Source organism: Bos mutus, chromosome 7 (genome assembly GCF_027580195.1).
Source record: "Bos mutus isolate GX-2022 chromosome 7, NWIPB_WYAK_1.1, whole genome shotgun sequence".
NCBI classification, from domain to species: Eukaryota; Metazoa; Chordata; class Mammalia; order Artiodactyla; family Bovidae; genus Bos; species Bos mutus.
The window spans coordinates 68,853,367-68,866,860 of record NC_091623.1 but is presented as its reverse complement, the minus strand read 5'-3'; the positions used below and the strand labels follow the sequence as shown (position 1 = coordinate 68,866,860).

The 13,494-nt window shown below is 41.2% G+C and overlaps 1 protein-coding gene across 3 annotated transcripts in view; it reads right to left on the bottom strand.

Annotated features, from left to right (window-relative positions):
* Nucleotides 1–5,660, bottom strand: part of ZNF608 (zinc finger protein 608) — a 108,736-nt gene extending 103,076 nt beyond the window's left edge. The window contains exons 1-2 of one of the 3 annotated variants that reach the window (XM_005900886.3): nt 5,393–5,660; nt 925–2,027 (exon numbers count right to left, since the gene is read on the bottom strand). In XM_005900886.3, the coding sequence (XP_005900948.2) occupies nt 925–1,836 (912 nt within the window). In that variant the 5' untranslated portion in view covers nt 1,837–2,027; nt 5,393–5,660. Of the gene's footprint in view, nt 1–924; nt 2,028–3,032; nt 3,626–5,392 lie in introns of those variants that run through there. The other 2 variants (XM_070374065.1, XM_070374066.1) reach the window with 2 other exon arrangements.
* Nucleotides 5,661–13,494: the final 7,834 nt, after the last annotated feature.

The following is a 13,494-nucleotide window of genomic DNA, read 5'->3' as shown; positions in this document are numbered from 1 at the left end:
GGCAATTTTTCAAAGGCAGTATCTCACCAGACTTTCAGACAATGACAAAAGATGGGTAGAAGGGTCCAAATTACCTGCATCAACCCTCCCACTGCTCAGATGCAACACATATTTAGAGTATCTTTCGGCTCTGTTTTCACATTTCAGCACGCCAATCCACCAAGTCTATTTCACTTTTCTTACCAACCTTTCAGCTCCCTGGTCAAGCTAGAAACCCAAGCGATAACACTCTTTAAATCTCTAGCTAAGAACTGGGCAAGGGAACAAGGAAAGAGCCCTGGCAGCCACCAAAACCATTCCATTCTTGCTACACAGTTATGAAACCAGTGACCCTAGGATACCAAGGTTTCATTGAAGAACAATAACAGGATGATATCCTTTAACAGGATTATTTTGGAGAACATCATGAGAAAAATGTGTGGAGGGTGGAGTGTAAGTTAAAATCCTAGACATACTTCTATGGGGAGGGAACGTGAACCCTGCACCTAAGGACACATTACCAAAAATACTAGGACATGCACATTAAAACAGAAGACAGTTCTCCTTAGGGGAGAAACCAGGACAAGAGGTACATGGGTCCAGGAGCAGGTTTTCTATTAAAAGCACATTGCAACTGGCTGACTGGCCAAGAGCCCTTGGGTAAGGCAAAAGGTACTTAGAGCACTCAGACCCTCCCACCTGAGGACCCAAACACTAGCACCAGAAGCAGCAGTAGCAGCAGAAGCAAGAGCTAAACACTGCACCCAAGTAAGCTACCCTAGACCAAACGTTTACAGAAAAGATGCACAGAAGAGAAATCTCACAACGAACCAGAAAGCACGAAGAAGTGCAAGGCACATAGAGGCACACACCCCCACCCCCGACTCCCACACAAATGCACACAAAGAGAAAAGTAGGAGATCTAAGAAGGCGACTTTATCCTACCTTCTCAGTTTTCAGTTTCTTGATTCGCCTGTGGCTCTCCTCCTCCTCCTCTTCCTTCTTTACCAACATAGAGTTTCCCATGAGCCCTGAATCCGGGGCACTTTTGCTAACTTCCCCAGCAGCCGTGACGCTGCCACTCCCAGTGCCCCCGCAGTGGAAGGGGCTCGCGCCACCTCCATTGCTCTTGGCCCCAAAGCCATAGAGGTGCCCCCCGGAAGGGGCCTGGCTGCCACTGCCATTCTGGTGGCCCTGAAGCAGGTCGTGCTTGTCCTTCCTGGATTTCCCCGCATCCTTATCCCGCTTGGCTCCTCGGCTGCTCTGGCTTTTACCTGGCTTCTCCTCTTTGCTTTTCCCGCAGGAGGCTGCCCCCGCGGTAGCAGCGGAGGTGCCGGTGCTGGTACTATTGCTGTTCGGGTTGCCGCCGCCGCCGCCGCCGCCGCTCACACTTTGACCCAGCGCTGAATTCATGCCAGTTGCCTCTCCAGGGCGCCCTTGGACTTCCTGCCTCTTGCCAGTGCCGCTGATCTCGGGAATCCCATACAAGGCAGCAGAAGGCAGAGATTTATTAGCATCCTTAGAAGTTTTACTCCTTTTCACTTTTGATTTGCTGGTCTCTTTGTGCGAATTCCCCTGGGGAGCAGAGGGCTGAACAGAAGCAAATTTTAGGCCATCAGCTAAGGCTGCGGGAGCGCCGGCCCCACTGGAGGCCAGACCTCCACAATCCTTAGAGTTGCCGCTGCTAGTAGTGTTGGTGGAATTATTCATTTCAAATTTCTGTCTGTCCTTCTCCAAATCAGCGTCCAAATCAATTATTAAATTTCCAACCCCGATTTCCCAATCATCGCCACTGTCATAAGTATCAACTGTATTTGGATCCACACCTTTTCCTGCCGTAGAAATGTTCACTGACATCCTGAAGATGAGATCTCTAGAATAAAAATCCGATGAACTTTCCTTTGGAGATGAGGGGACATTCGTTTACCTCCGCTGGGCTTTCTCTTAAAAAAAAAAAAAAAAAAAAGTCTTCTAATCTTCCTCTTCTTTTTCCTGCCCCAGGAATGGGTCCAGGGATTTTACACCCTTCAGTCCAGGTCCACCTTTTCCTGTGAAGGGGGAAAAGTCGAATATTTCTTGTCTGGGTGTTACCAGAATAAAAAACGATTAATACTGGGGAGTCAGTAAGGGGTACAGGGAAGGATGGTGAGGAAGGTGGCTCATGTATTGTCTCCACAGTCCAATATCAGGTTTAAAGAAAAATAACCAAACCCAAAAAACATACCCATGACAGTAAGCATCTTACAGTAGCTAAAAAAGAAAAGCCCTTTATCAACGACACAAAGATAATCACTTTTAAAAGGCATTAAAATATCTTAAGGATCTGAGTGAAGTCCAGAAAGGTTTAAGGAAAAAAAGAGTTTAGCTTTTTTTTCCCCTAGCACATACACATGATAACAATCCCAGAAACACAGGCTGAACACTCAGACAAGAGGAAGGAACACGTTTTAAACACCCTTAAGCATGTCCTAGATCTTACAATTTAAAAGACCAGATCCTGGAAGTTCTCTGAGGCTAGTTTCAGAATGATGTTGCTAAATTTTCCTCATTTCTAATTTTATTACTTCTTTTTACAAATTGTCTGGGCAATCTGTTTTTTGTTCCCAGTAAGGAACAGAAAAAAACAACCAATAACCCCCCACACCCCATACATATGCCCCCATCTCCTATCCTCTCTTCCCCAACAGTTTATACAATTTTATACACACACGTCTTTAAGATCATTTCTCTATTTTAAAAAAAGACAGTGCTAAATAAAAGGCTAAATATCTGCCTTTTGAGGAAAAAAAATTACATCTAAACAATTCTACCATACTCCTAGGTCACAGACTGGCTCAATCTGTTAAATATGGTGCTACTGACTGTACGGGAAACTGATTAAGACATACACTTTAAGTGATCTGCGCCAAGGTGGCCTCAATGACCGCAAATGAGTGTGTGTTTGACAAAGATCAGTTAAAACGGTTTTTAAAGGGATCAGCCCCTTTTTAACAGTTGATTGTCAAGGAAAAAAAAAATAAATATACATACACACACACACAGACATTGCTTACCTTTAATCCTTTATCATTTTTTAATTAGGCCAGCAAATCAAAATGCCTTTCCCACTCCACTCGGCAAACAAGCCTGTGCCTCATTTTACTTAAACACCAAATGATCAAGAAGGAACGAACCAAATAACACATCTCAGCCAGAATAATCACTCGATAACATTATTCCACCTCCCCACCCCCTTTTGGCAAACGGATCAGTCCTTTTCTCCTTAAAAAAATGTGTCACTGTACAGCTGGAAGATAATGTTTCACATTCACAACAGAAGCACCAAAGGGTTTTTTTTCCTCTTAACAAGCATCGAGAATAATAGTTTTAAAAAAGAGAGCGCTTAGAGAAAAAAGTTTTCCCAACTTCTCATTCCGCCTTCAGTTCCAGACTTCAGAGTCACCGTGATCAGTAAGTAATGATCCCATGTAGCAAACCTACAGGCGTCCGCTAGTACAAGACAGAATGTGCTAACATCGGGATAAATTAGTGAAAGGGAAGAAAGAATAAGAAGAAAGGACTGAAAATCTGGGCTGGATTCCGCCTGTTAGTCGGGAAGTGGCATTTTTCCGCCCGTCCTGACAGATTTGATTTCTTGAACTAACTTAAGAGGAAAGGAGGGGGGAAGGGGTGGGGGAGAGAGAAGGGACCGAGGGGAAGGAGGAAGAGGAGGAGGAAAGGGTGGGATGAGAAGCTGAACAAGAGGAGAAAAAGAAAGGTGTGGAGGGGGAGGGGAGCAGATGATTCAGTGAGCTGATAAACCAGTTAGAACAGCATTCGCTCGGGGCGGGGGGCTGGGGGCGGCGGGCGGCAGGGTGGGGAAAATAACGGCGTTTAAAATTGGTTCAGTCTTCGAAACCTGAAAGGATGTGATGTTTTCCTGTTTTATGTTGTTTTAAGAAAAAGGAACCGAGTTCCTAGTATAGTCCCCGAGGTGGGGGGAAAAATCCGCTGTCGCTCAAGCCAATCAGTCATGTGGTAATTCGATAATTAGAGTGAAAAAAAAATTTTTTTAAGGCGACCTTTTTCAGGACAGTTTTTCCCATTTATAGTCGCAGCAAACGGTGCGTCTCCTTTTTATTTTTCTCTCCTCCTCCTCCCTCACCCACCACCTCCTGTGTTTAGTCAGATGGCCCCGGAGCTTGGCTTAGTATTTTTAATTAGCTGGCGTTTGGAAGCTAAAAGCAGTAATGAATTGTTGATGGATTGGAAGTGGAGAGTCGCTTTGCTGGAAATGTCGGGGCTGGGAGAGGGGGATGGGCGAGTTAGCAACAACCAACCATCTGAAAGGAGCGATTTTGTTACAGTGCAAGCCTTTCACATCACGTGAGGATCAAGGGCTCAATTGGTTGTCGTGAGAACAAAAATGGTGACAAGCGTATCAAGAAAATACTGATCTGGTCTTTAAAAAAAACCTGAAGGTCTCTCCCCTCCCCCTACATACACTCGCCGCCCCCGCCCCGCAGCCTCCCCCCCCACCCCCGCCCTTGCAGTGGGAGCAGCTACAAGTTATGAATGTGAAACATTTCTCGCAGATCTAGGCTCTCGGAAGTTCGGAAGGAGTGAAATGTAATGAGCACAAGAGCAAAGCAGATGTTTTAAAGAAACACCTTATAAACCTTTCCTCAACTTATCTCCAATTTGTCGGCTTTGCCAAGGGGCCAGGGATGCAGAAGACTAGTCGAGGGGGTAGGGCACCTCCACGCTACTTGGATTTTAGGGAACCCCCCCCCACTCATGTCTTAAACAAAGAAAAACATTTTACTAGCTCCAAGCCAGGTCCTGTAATAAACACACCATTGTTACTATTTGTGGGTTTGTTTGGGTTGGGTGGGGCATTTTTTCCCCCTTAATGGTGTTTTCGCAGCTTGCTTTTTTTAAGGAGGTGGAAAATGGTAATTATAACCATTACATGTAGTGGGTGACTATTCCCTTGTTTAATATTAAATTATTGGGCACTGGATGTGACAAGAGACAGAAATCGGCTTGTTCTGCCCTTGCCCCCATTTTCCTGGCTCGGTTTTGAAGAGGGTCCTGCCCAGCTAGGACAGGAGAGGGAGAGGTGAGGTGCGCTAGAGAATGGACACTGCACATCAGGATTTGTAACTGTGTCACTTTTATTCTCCTTGGGTCGCCCCAAAGGTAATTTACTCTTAAGTTACCCCGAGTGCCCAGTCAAGCTTAATTTGTGTGAAGAAGTTACAAATGCTTCACCCTCCACTGAATAAAATTCACCCTTCTTGGGTTGTTGTTCTCAATGCAAAAGCCAAACCCTGTAACTAGTTCCTCATTTCAATGCATAAAACTCGCACATTCCCCTGCATGAAGTCCCCGCTAAGTGCTATAGAGAGACACACCACGCAACCGTACTTACGGTCTGTATTGGATCGAGTTGACCTTTTCCTTCTAACTGCATTGAATGTGTTTGGTTGCAGCCGCTTTATTTTGGAAATTATAATCTCTTCAACAAATTTATTATTAAAGAAGATGGACCATCAAATGTCACAGACTGTCCTGTGTTTTTTTTTATATAAAAGCAAAAATTAAAAGAAAAAAAAAGGAAAAGAAAAATCCCCCTGGTGCACACACACAAGCTTGTTCTGCAACACTGAAATCAGGACTGAAACACAACACACACACAGGGGGAGTGGAGCAAAAGGAGCTCTCAGCCTCTATACCTGAAAGGGACTTTTCTTTGTTCCCATTGCCCTTTCTCATCGGGCCAATCAGAGAGCAGCTTTTATGAAACTAGGCTCTCTCATTGGTTAGCTGCTTTCTCTTGGCTACTGTAGGGGGTTGAGATATACACACGTATAAAACACACACAGAGAACGGGTGGGGGTGCGGTGGGGGGTGGTTGTGGAGACAAAGCGTTTTATTTTCCAACCAGATTGGGGTTGAGGAACCTCCTGCAGTAAGATGAAGAAAAAAAAAAAAATGGTACGCCCGTTTCAATTACTACATCATTCACATAAAACACTTATTTATTAAAACAAATCTCAAACAGGCTGCGAGGAGAGGATGTCGGTAAATACAAGTTTGATTGTGTTATCTTGGGGGAAATAATGTATGTGATCGCTCGGTGGCACAGGGAAGCCAAATGAGCCACTAGCGCCTAGCGAGGAGAAAAGGGAGGCTGGCTGTGTGGAAATGATTGCGAGCGTTTTGCTGGCTTCCCTTCCGTGTTGCGAGGACTCGGCAGCGCGAACTCCCAAGACTGATTTTCTGTATTGCAGCTTCTGGCTTTCAACTCTCCCCCACCACTTTGCCCTTCTTCCAATTTTTTTTTTTTTTTCTTTCCCTGAGTCTCTCATTTTACTCGCTGATTAAATAAGAAAAATCGATCTGGGGGTGAAGGCGGTGGTGGGGAAACAAGTAACCCTTTTGTTCCCAGGCTTCTGGTCCACAAGCAATGAAGTGTGAACGCTAGCAACCATTTAACCACCACTACGTGAATGGGTCTTCCCTGGAATAGTAACAAAGCTTTCCCACCTGGTCCTAGGCAGCTCCAAAAAAATTAAAAATAAATAAGGTCCCAGCCAACCATATTAACACCTCGGGCCAGCCTCATTTTTTAAAAAAATCGATTTGTGGGAGATAAATATACTAGGAAGATTAACCCCTTTAAACAGTCCCTGTGCCATTTTTAAGCCGAGGGATTGTCAGAGTTCCCCTTACTTCAAATATTTAACCCCCTCTTGGGGAGAGCCGGTGTCAAAGTCCTCAGAAGGCAACACCATGCGATTCACTGAGAACACGAAAATATTTTAGAATGTATTGTAGGACAAATGCCAACAACCAAGTTAATGGAACTCTGAGGTCACAGGACAAAAGAGGTTAATATGAAATAACAAGTTCAGTATTGTACTCTAACAGTGAATATACTTAAACGAATGTATTTATATATATTAAGCTTTTAAAGCACTTTTAGTTTTAATTTTTCATTGTTATTTTCTATCACTTTTAGGAGCTGTAATATGGAAATTTTAAAGTCAAGGGTGACTTTTCAAATTTAATTGAAAGCGTCATGATCCTAGTTTTAAAGATCCAGCACTACTGGGTTTTTAATTTCTGCATGACAGTTACAATTTAAGAATGTGTCTTAACTGAGTCAAACTGGACACATAAAGTGAATTAGAGCTAGCAGAAGATTGCTTATGATGTAAATATTCAGTGATGACCTTGTGGATCAATAAAAATATGTCACATGTTTTAGGTAATGTCTATGACTCGTGTTTGAACTTTTAATATCTTTAGTTCATTCTTTTTAAATGCCAATTAGTTGTTTCACTACCCAAGATGAACTTTATTCAAAGCTGCAAATAGTAATAAACAGCAGTTTCCATCCCTTGCTGAGGTACATAAACCAGAGGAATGAATCTATAATAATCCTTAGATCTGCCTAAAAAGATTCACTTTCAAAGCAAAGCTATACATTGAGTAGGGCAAATGAGATAATCTGATACCCACTTAACCCCTATTTTAACTTTGATATTTGTCATATATTTTTGAATGGACAGGTTTACAATTTGTGTGTGTCCCATTGCTAATAGAGCATACATACTGATTTTGAACTTTTCTTCTTTTAGAAGAGTGGTTCCTCAAAGGACCAGATCACTCAGGAAGTGCCTGAGTATCCCTTTATCCCTGAAGGATCATCTACATTTCAGCCTTTAAAAGTCCATGGCTACCCTGTATATTGTATCAGCTTGGAAAAAATCAATAATTAGCTTTTAAAACAACAAGACTCAAAAAGGCACAGAATTAAGACCTGATGAAGTTCAAAAAGGGTAGAAGCACTCCTCCAACACACTTGGTTGGTAAAAGCAAATCATAGGGTCTGCAGTGTAGAATTAGTGTAACTAAAACCAAAGTTTAGGCTTCCTAATACACAAATGATCTGATCTAACCCTAACTTCAAACAATACCTAACCCTTATTCTTAAATCGTCTCTAATAAACCCCACTTGGTTAAAGATAAAGGCTCATGCCAAATTCAATCACATACTTAACCCAAACCATTTTCTATAAACTCAAGCATTTTCCTTCCATTCCAACATTTCCACACTCCATTCACACCCCACCCCCACCTCCTGCCCTCCAAGTTCTGCCAAGAGGCTTGAATCAACCAGAGTTGTTCTGCTGGCTTTGTGCATGTTTGTTTTGTTTTGTTTGACAAAGGGGCCAATCTAGAGACATCAGAGGGCTATCAGCTAATTGATGAATGAAACTAAGATAATTAACTACTGCTTAGAAAATAAGAGCTACTCCTCACACAAATTGGGAAGTTCTACCATATTCTGGAAAAGAAAATTTTATCTTCATCTCTTATCAAGATAACAGGGAACACACCAGTTTGTATACTGATAGCCATACACTTAATAATACCAGTACACTGTTGTATAACATGTACACTTTGTAATTTTACACTTTAGTGCCTGCCTGGTAGAGGGGAGGAGCTGTCTGGAAAGGAGTCCAGGAGAAATGACGACATGGGAAGAGCAGAAGGATAGTGTAAAAGGAGAAGTTAAAGAGTGCTATCCCATCTCCAGCAACCCCCATCACCAACTCTGCCCCTGCAAAGTTCCTACTTCCATTCCTAGGTGATCAGAAGATCCTGGCAAAAGACTTTTCCTCCTTTTTAAGAACAGAGAGCTCAATGCTGAGGAGGCCAGGGGCTTCAGGCAGGAACACAAGAAAACACAGTGATCTTTCTTTGGTGCCCATTTCCTCAGATTTATGCTATATCACTAAGGATCAGAAATAATTCCTTGGATTTTTATTTATTTAGAAGGGAATCTAAATATGAGTCTAACTTTTCTCAATGTATGCTAACCTCGACACTACGAAGGTACTCCAGACCAAGGGGGGAAGATAGAAAGCAAAGCTATTTAAAAGAAAAAAGAAAAAACACTACCTGGAAATTGACTTGTATTATGAGAAAAGAAACTTAATTTAGACATAATGAGAAACTCTGGCTGCCCAGGAAGATTATTGGGGGTAGAGTCTTATCTGTCTGGGCTTATATATGAACAGACCTGCCTCAAGGCTGTGGGGAGTCGACCTGGTTTCTAGGGAGTATGTGATTCATTGAGACACCCACACAAACACTAAGCATTCTTCACTATACATATGGGTGACATCCTAATTTCCTACCTGAAAGGGAAAGTGCAAGTCACTCAGTCTATCCGACCCTTTGCGACCCCATGGCCTATACAATCCATGGAATTCTCCAGTCCAGAATACTGGAGTGGGTAGCCTTTCCCTTCATCTTCCCAACCCAGGGATCAAACCAAGGTGTCCTGCATTGCATGTGGATTCTCTATCAGCTGAGCCACAAAGGAAGCCCAAGAATACTGGAGTGGGTAGCCTATCCCTTCTCCAGCGGATCTTCCCAACCCAGGAATCGAACTGGGGTCCCCTGCATTGCAGGTGGATTCTTTACCAACTGAGTTATCAGGGGCCTAGGAAAGATTTTTTTAGAGAAAATTCTGTCTTTTCACACATGCTTCCTAAATCTAATTCAAGTTTCTGTATTTTCAACAATAACCAGCTCTAGACAACTATTCCCCAAAAGAGATGAGCACTGTTGTTGATCAAACATTTAATGTTTTTGCAATATCCTGAAACACCACTGGACCAGGAGAAAGTGCCAAGCAGCAAATGTCTAGGGGAGAGAGAGGGTCTGGCATAGAAGTATTTCCCATCCTTCCCTATGGGGGATGGGAGTATGGAAGGAAGAAAGACACGGATGGTTTTCACATTGCCATGGGATACTCCTCATGAGAGACTCGTGGACGTATTGATAGACATTTGGTGAATATAGACATTTACATACACTGTATAACACAGCTGTGTTAACTTTTCAAGTCATTTCTATGTCCTATTAGTTCACCTTCAATTTAAGCTCTTTAGAATAAAACAAAGGGACTCTACTTCCAAGGGAAGGAAAATAATGTCTACCTTCCAAAATCTTTATACCATGGTTCTGTTTAAACATACTGAAATGATATAAAGGAAAATTTCCATGCTCTGATTTACAACTACAATGAATTTTAACAGTAAAGAAATGTCAAGTTAAAGGAGGAATTTCTCTCTATATGGGTAGGTATTTCCCCATTCCTTCTCCCAATTCTCAACCTGAAAAGAATTAAGCAGCAAATCTTGTCCCTTTAATGCCACAGAGTCCTGGGGAACCCAGCAAAATATTGCAAAGCAGCACATTCTTCTAAAGGAAACCATTTGTATACTGCTCACATTCAGAGAACTGCGATGTAGGTCAGTGTTAAGTATCTGAAATCTTACCTCTGTTTGGCTGGCCTTTCTGGTGTGGTGTGTGCTACTATATCTGAACGGGTGCCCAAGTAAGGTCTACAGATCGGTTAGCAAAGGAAGGCAATTTACATCTCATGTAATGAAACCATTTCTGGAAAAGGTTTTTCTTTTATGCCAGTGGAGACTGGGTGCATAAAGAAGATCAAAACACAGGCTACATTTTTTAAACTACTTATTGGAGATTGCTGTTGCTGGTTTTATTACAATATGTATTTTACAGATTTAGGTAATAACCCTGATTTTTCAAATCGACCTCTGTTTAGACACGTTTCACTTTGGGCTGTTTCTTGTCTGCAAAATTACAGTCATTTGCACGTTATTACAGTGAGTAGGAGACAGATTGTATTTAGCGTTGGGTGGGGGAAGGGTTATTATGGGAAGTGATCTGCTACGGTCAGCACATAATTTCAGCCTGAAGAAAATTGCTTCTGAATGGCTGGTCTGTTAGCTAGCCAAGGAATGGTCACTGGGAGAGACTGAAAAATGCTTCTGCTTAATCTGCATTATAGAATTATTCTCATTTCCAGAAAGATGGTTTGTGGAAAAAATGATTGTAAAATCAAGTTTAAAAACATGGAGGTGAAATGTCACTGCTCTATTTGAATCTAAAACAACTACAACAAAATACAAACCCACCAAGCAGGAGAGGGCCAAAAGGCAGCAGGATACAGCCATGTTCTACTCCATCTTTCCTCCTAGCTTCCCTTTTTCTGACCCCCACTCCACCGCCGCTTTGGTTGTTTTCAAAAATCTTTATGATTTAATGACAGTGGATTTTTACATATGTGTAAACATTTGAGAGAGTAACACCAAATGCACTGATAAAGGTATAATATCACTTGCTTTCATACATACAGGACTACAAGAAAAAGATTTCCTAATATAGCTTCTTTTTGAAGAGTAGCAAAATTCCCTTAATTGTGAGAGTGTTTCATATCCTTTTGGAGCTAGAACTTAGGGATTTTCCCACACTTTACAAACTACATTGTATTTGTCCGTATTTCACAAAGCTGACAGATTAATAAAGCAAGGATGACTGCCTATCAGAAATGATAGCCCCTGTCTAATTTATAATTTAAATTGAACCCATATGAATCACCTAGGAAGTCTTAATACTTGGTTAGAAAAAAATCAGGAGCCTTAGGTTTATTTTAAAGAAAAATAAGAGTATGATTATACTCAGCTCCTTGGCTGCCGAGTATCACTTTTGTTGTGAACAACTGTGCCTCTTTTGTTTTCAAAACAAGCTTTCCTAAAGGATGAATCACTACAATCATTTGGAGAATATGCAATAAACAACAGAAAGCCAGAAAGTTGTTTTGCTATTTTCTCAGCAGAGCATTTCTGTCCCATCCTCAGCTCAGCTGAGCCTCCAGTCCACCAGCCAATCATCATTATGGAAATATGGTTCTCAGCCTGCTGATTGGCTGATTCCTGGGCCAGTATGTTAAGGTTTCTTCAGCTCAATGTGCACTGCATGCCAGCCTGCTCTGTGGACCCTGTTCTTCCAAAAATATTTTAATCGCCTTTTTTTCTTTCCTTCTGTCTTTTTTCAAGATTCTTAAAATTATCCAGGGAAGAACTTTGTGTTTTTTTAAAACATAATGACCATACTGGGGATCTGCTAAGAATAGAATTTAATGGCCAGGGACATTTCTTCTAACCATATTTTAATGTTTTCTGTTTACTTGGGTTCTCATGGTGTTTCCTTGGATTTTAGAGGAATTCCCACACAAGTTAAAAGGACGAATCATTCTAATGTATGCCTTAATTTTTTTATCTTAAACATTATCTGTCCCAACTAAAATTTTTTTCTCTAAGGTTTTTAAAATTTAAAACATGAAATTAAAACCCTTTTAAATTAATACTGAAAAGTAATCATATCAAACCATTTTTAGGGGGCTTCCCTGGTGGCTCATTGGTAGAGAATCTGCCTGCCAATGCAGGAGACACAGGTTCAATCCCTGACCTGGGAAGATCTCACATGCCGTAGAACAACTAAGCCCCTGCTCCACAACTACTGAGTCCATGTGTGACAGCTACTGAAGCCCACGTGCTTGGAGTCCATGCTCGGCAATGAGAAGCCTGCGCCCCAACTACAGAGTAGCCCTTGCTTACTGCAACTAGAGAAAAGCCCGAGCAGCAATGAAGACCCAGCACAGACAAAAATAAGTAAATCAAATAAAATACATAAAAAATTATTAAAAAATATTTTTAGGAGCAAAAAGACAATGTATTTTTCTTCATAATTAAGGTATCTTATCTATAATTTTTTAAAGGTTTAAAATTTTGCCTCATTATCCCTCCAAACCCACAATGTCTTAAGGATGCACAACTTTTTCAAATTTAAAACAGGTTTGTAATTCATGATAGTGAATAATAATAATGGGAAATATACATGTGACCTACCATGTTCCAGAAATTCTTCTTAAAATCTTCATAGGTATTGATTCATCTAATCTGCATAGCAGCCTCATGAGACATAATCATCAGATGAGGAAACTGAGACAGAGAAAAGATAAGGAACTTTTTCAAATACCGAAGCTAAATCTTGGTGGAAACAAGATTTAATGTAGGAAGCCTAGCCTGGATCTGAGTGCTTAACCACTGCACTCAACTGCCACCAAAACATGGTTCCGGACAACGGTTCCACCCATTTTGTGGAATATAATAGAAACATTAGCAAGTGACTGGCAACTTCTCTTCCTGAAAGAATAATGGATTCAACCTCTTTTCAATCAAAGAAAAGTCATTGTGTCATTTTTCCAAGACTGTGCCAAGCAGAAGTCATGGCACCTAAAACTCGGGATTAAAAAAAAGAAAATCGGTTTCTTGTTATTACACAACTGAAATGTTCTAAACATTAAAAAGAAAAATTACAATGGGTAGCAGAGTGAGGTTAAAAATGACATAAGACTGGTTATTTTTGAGACTGGTGATGTAAACATTGGGATCATAATATTATTCTTAATGTAATACACACACATATATATATATTTGGAAATTTTTATATTAAAAGTGAAAGAAAAAAGCTACTACATCTGCAAGGAGGAAGAGCTATCAGAAACACAATTTATTCCTTGGCTATGGAACATTTTTGGCATTAACCTAAATAGGGTAAAATTGTCTCAAATGACAATGC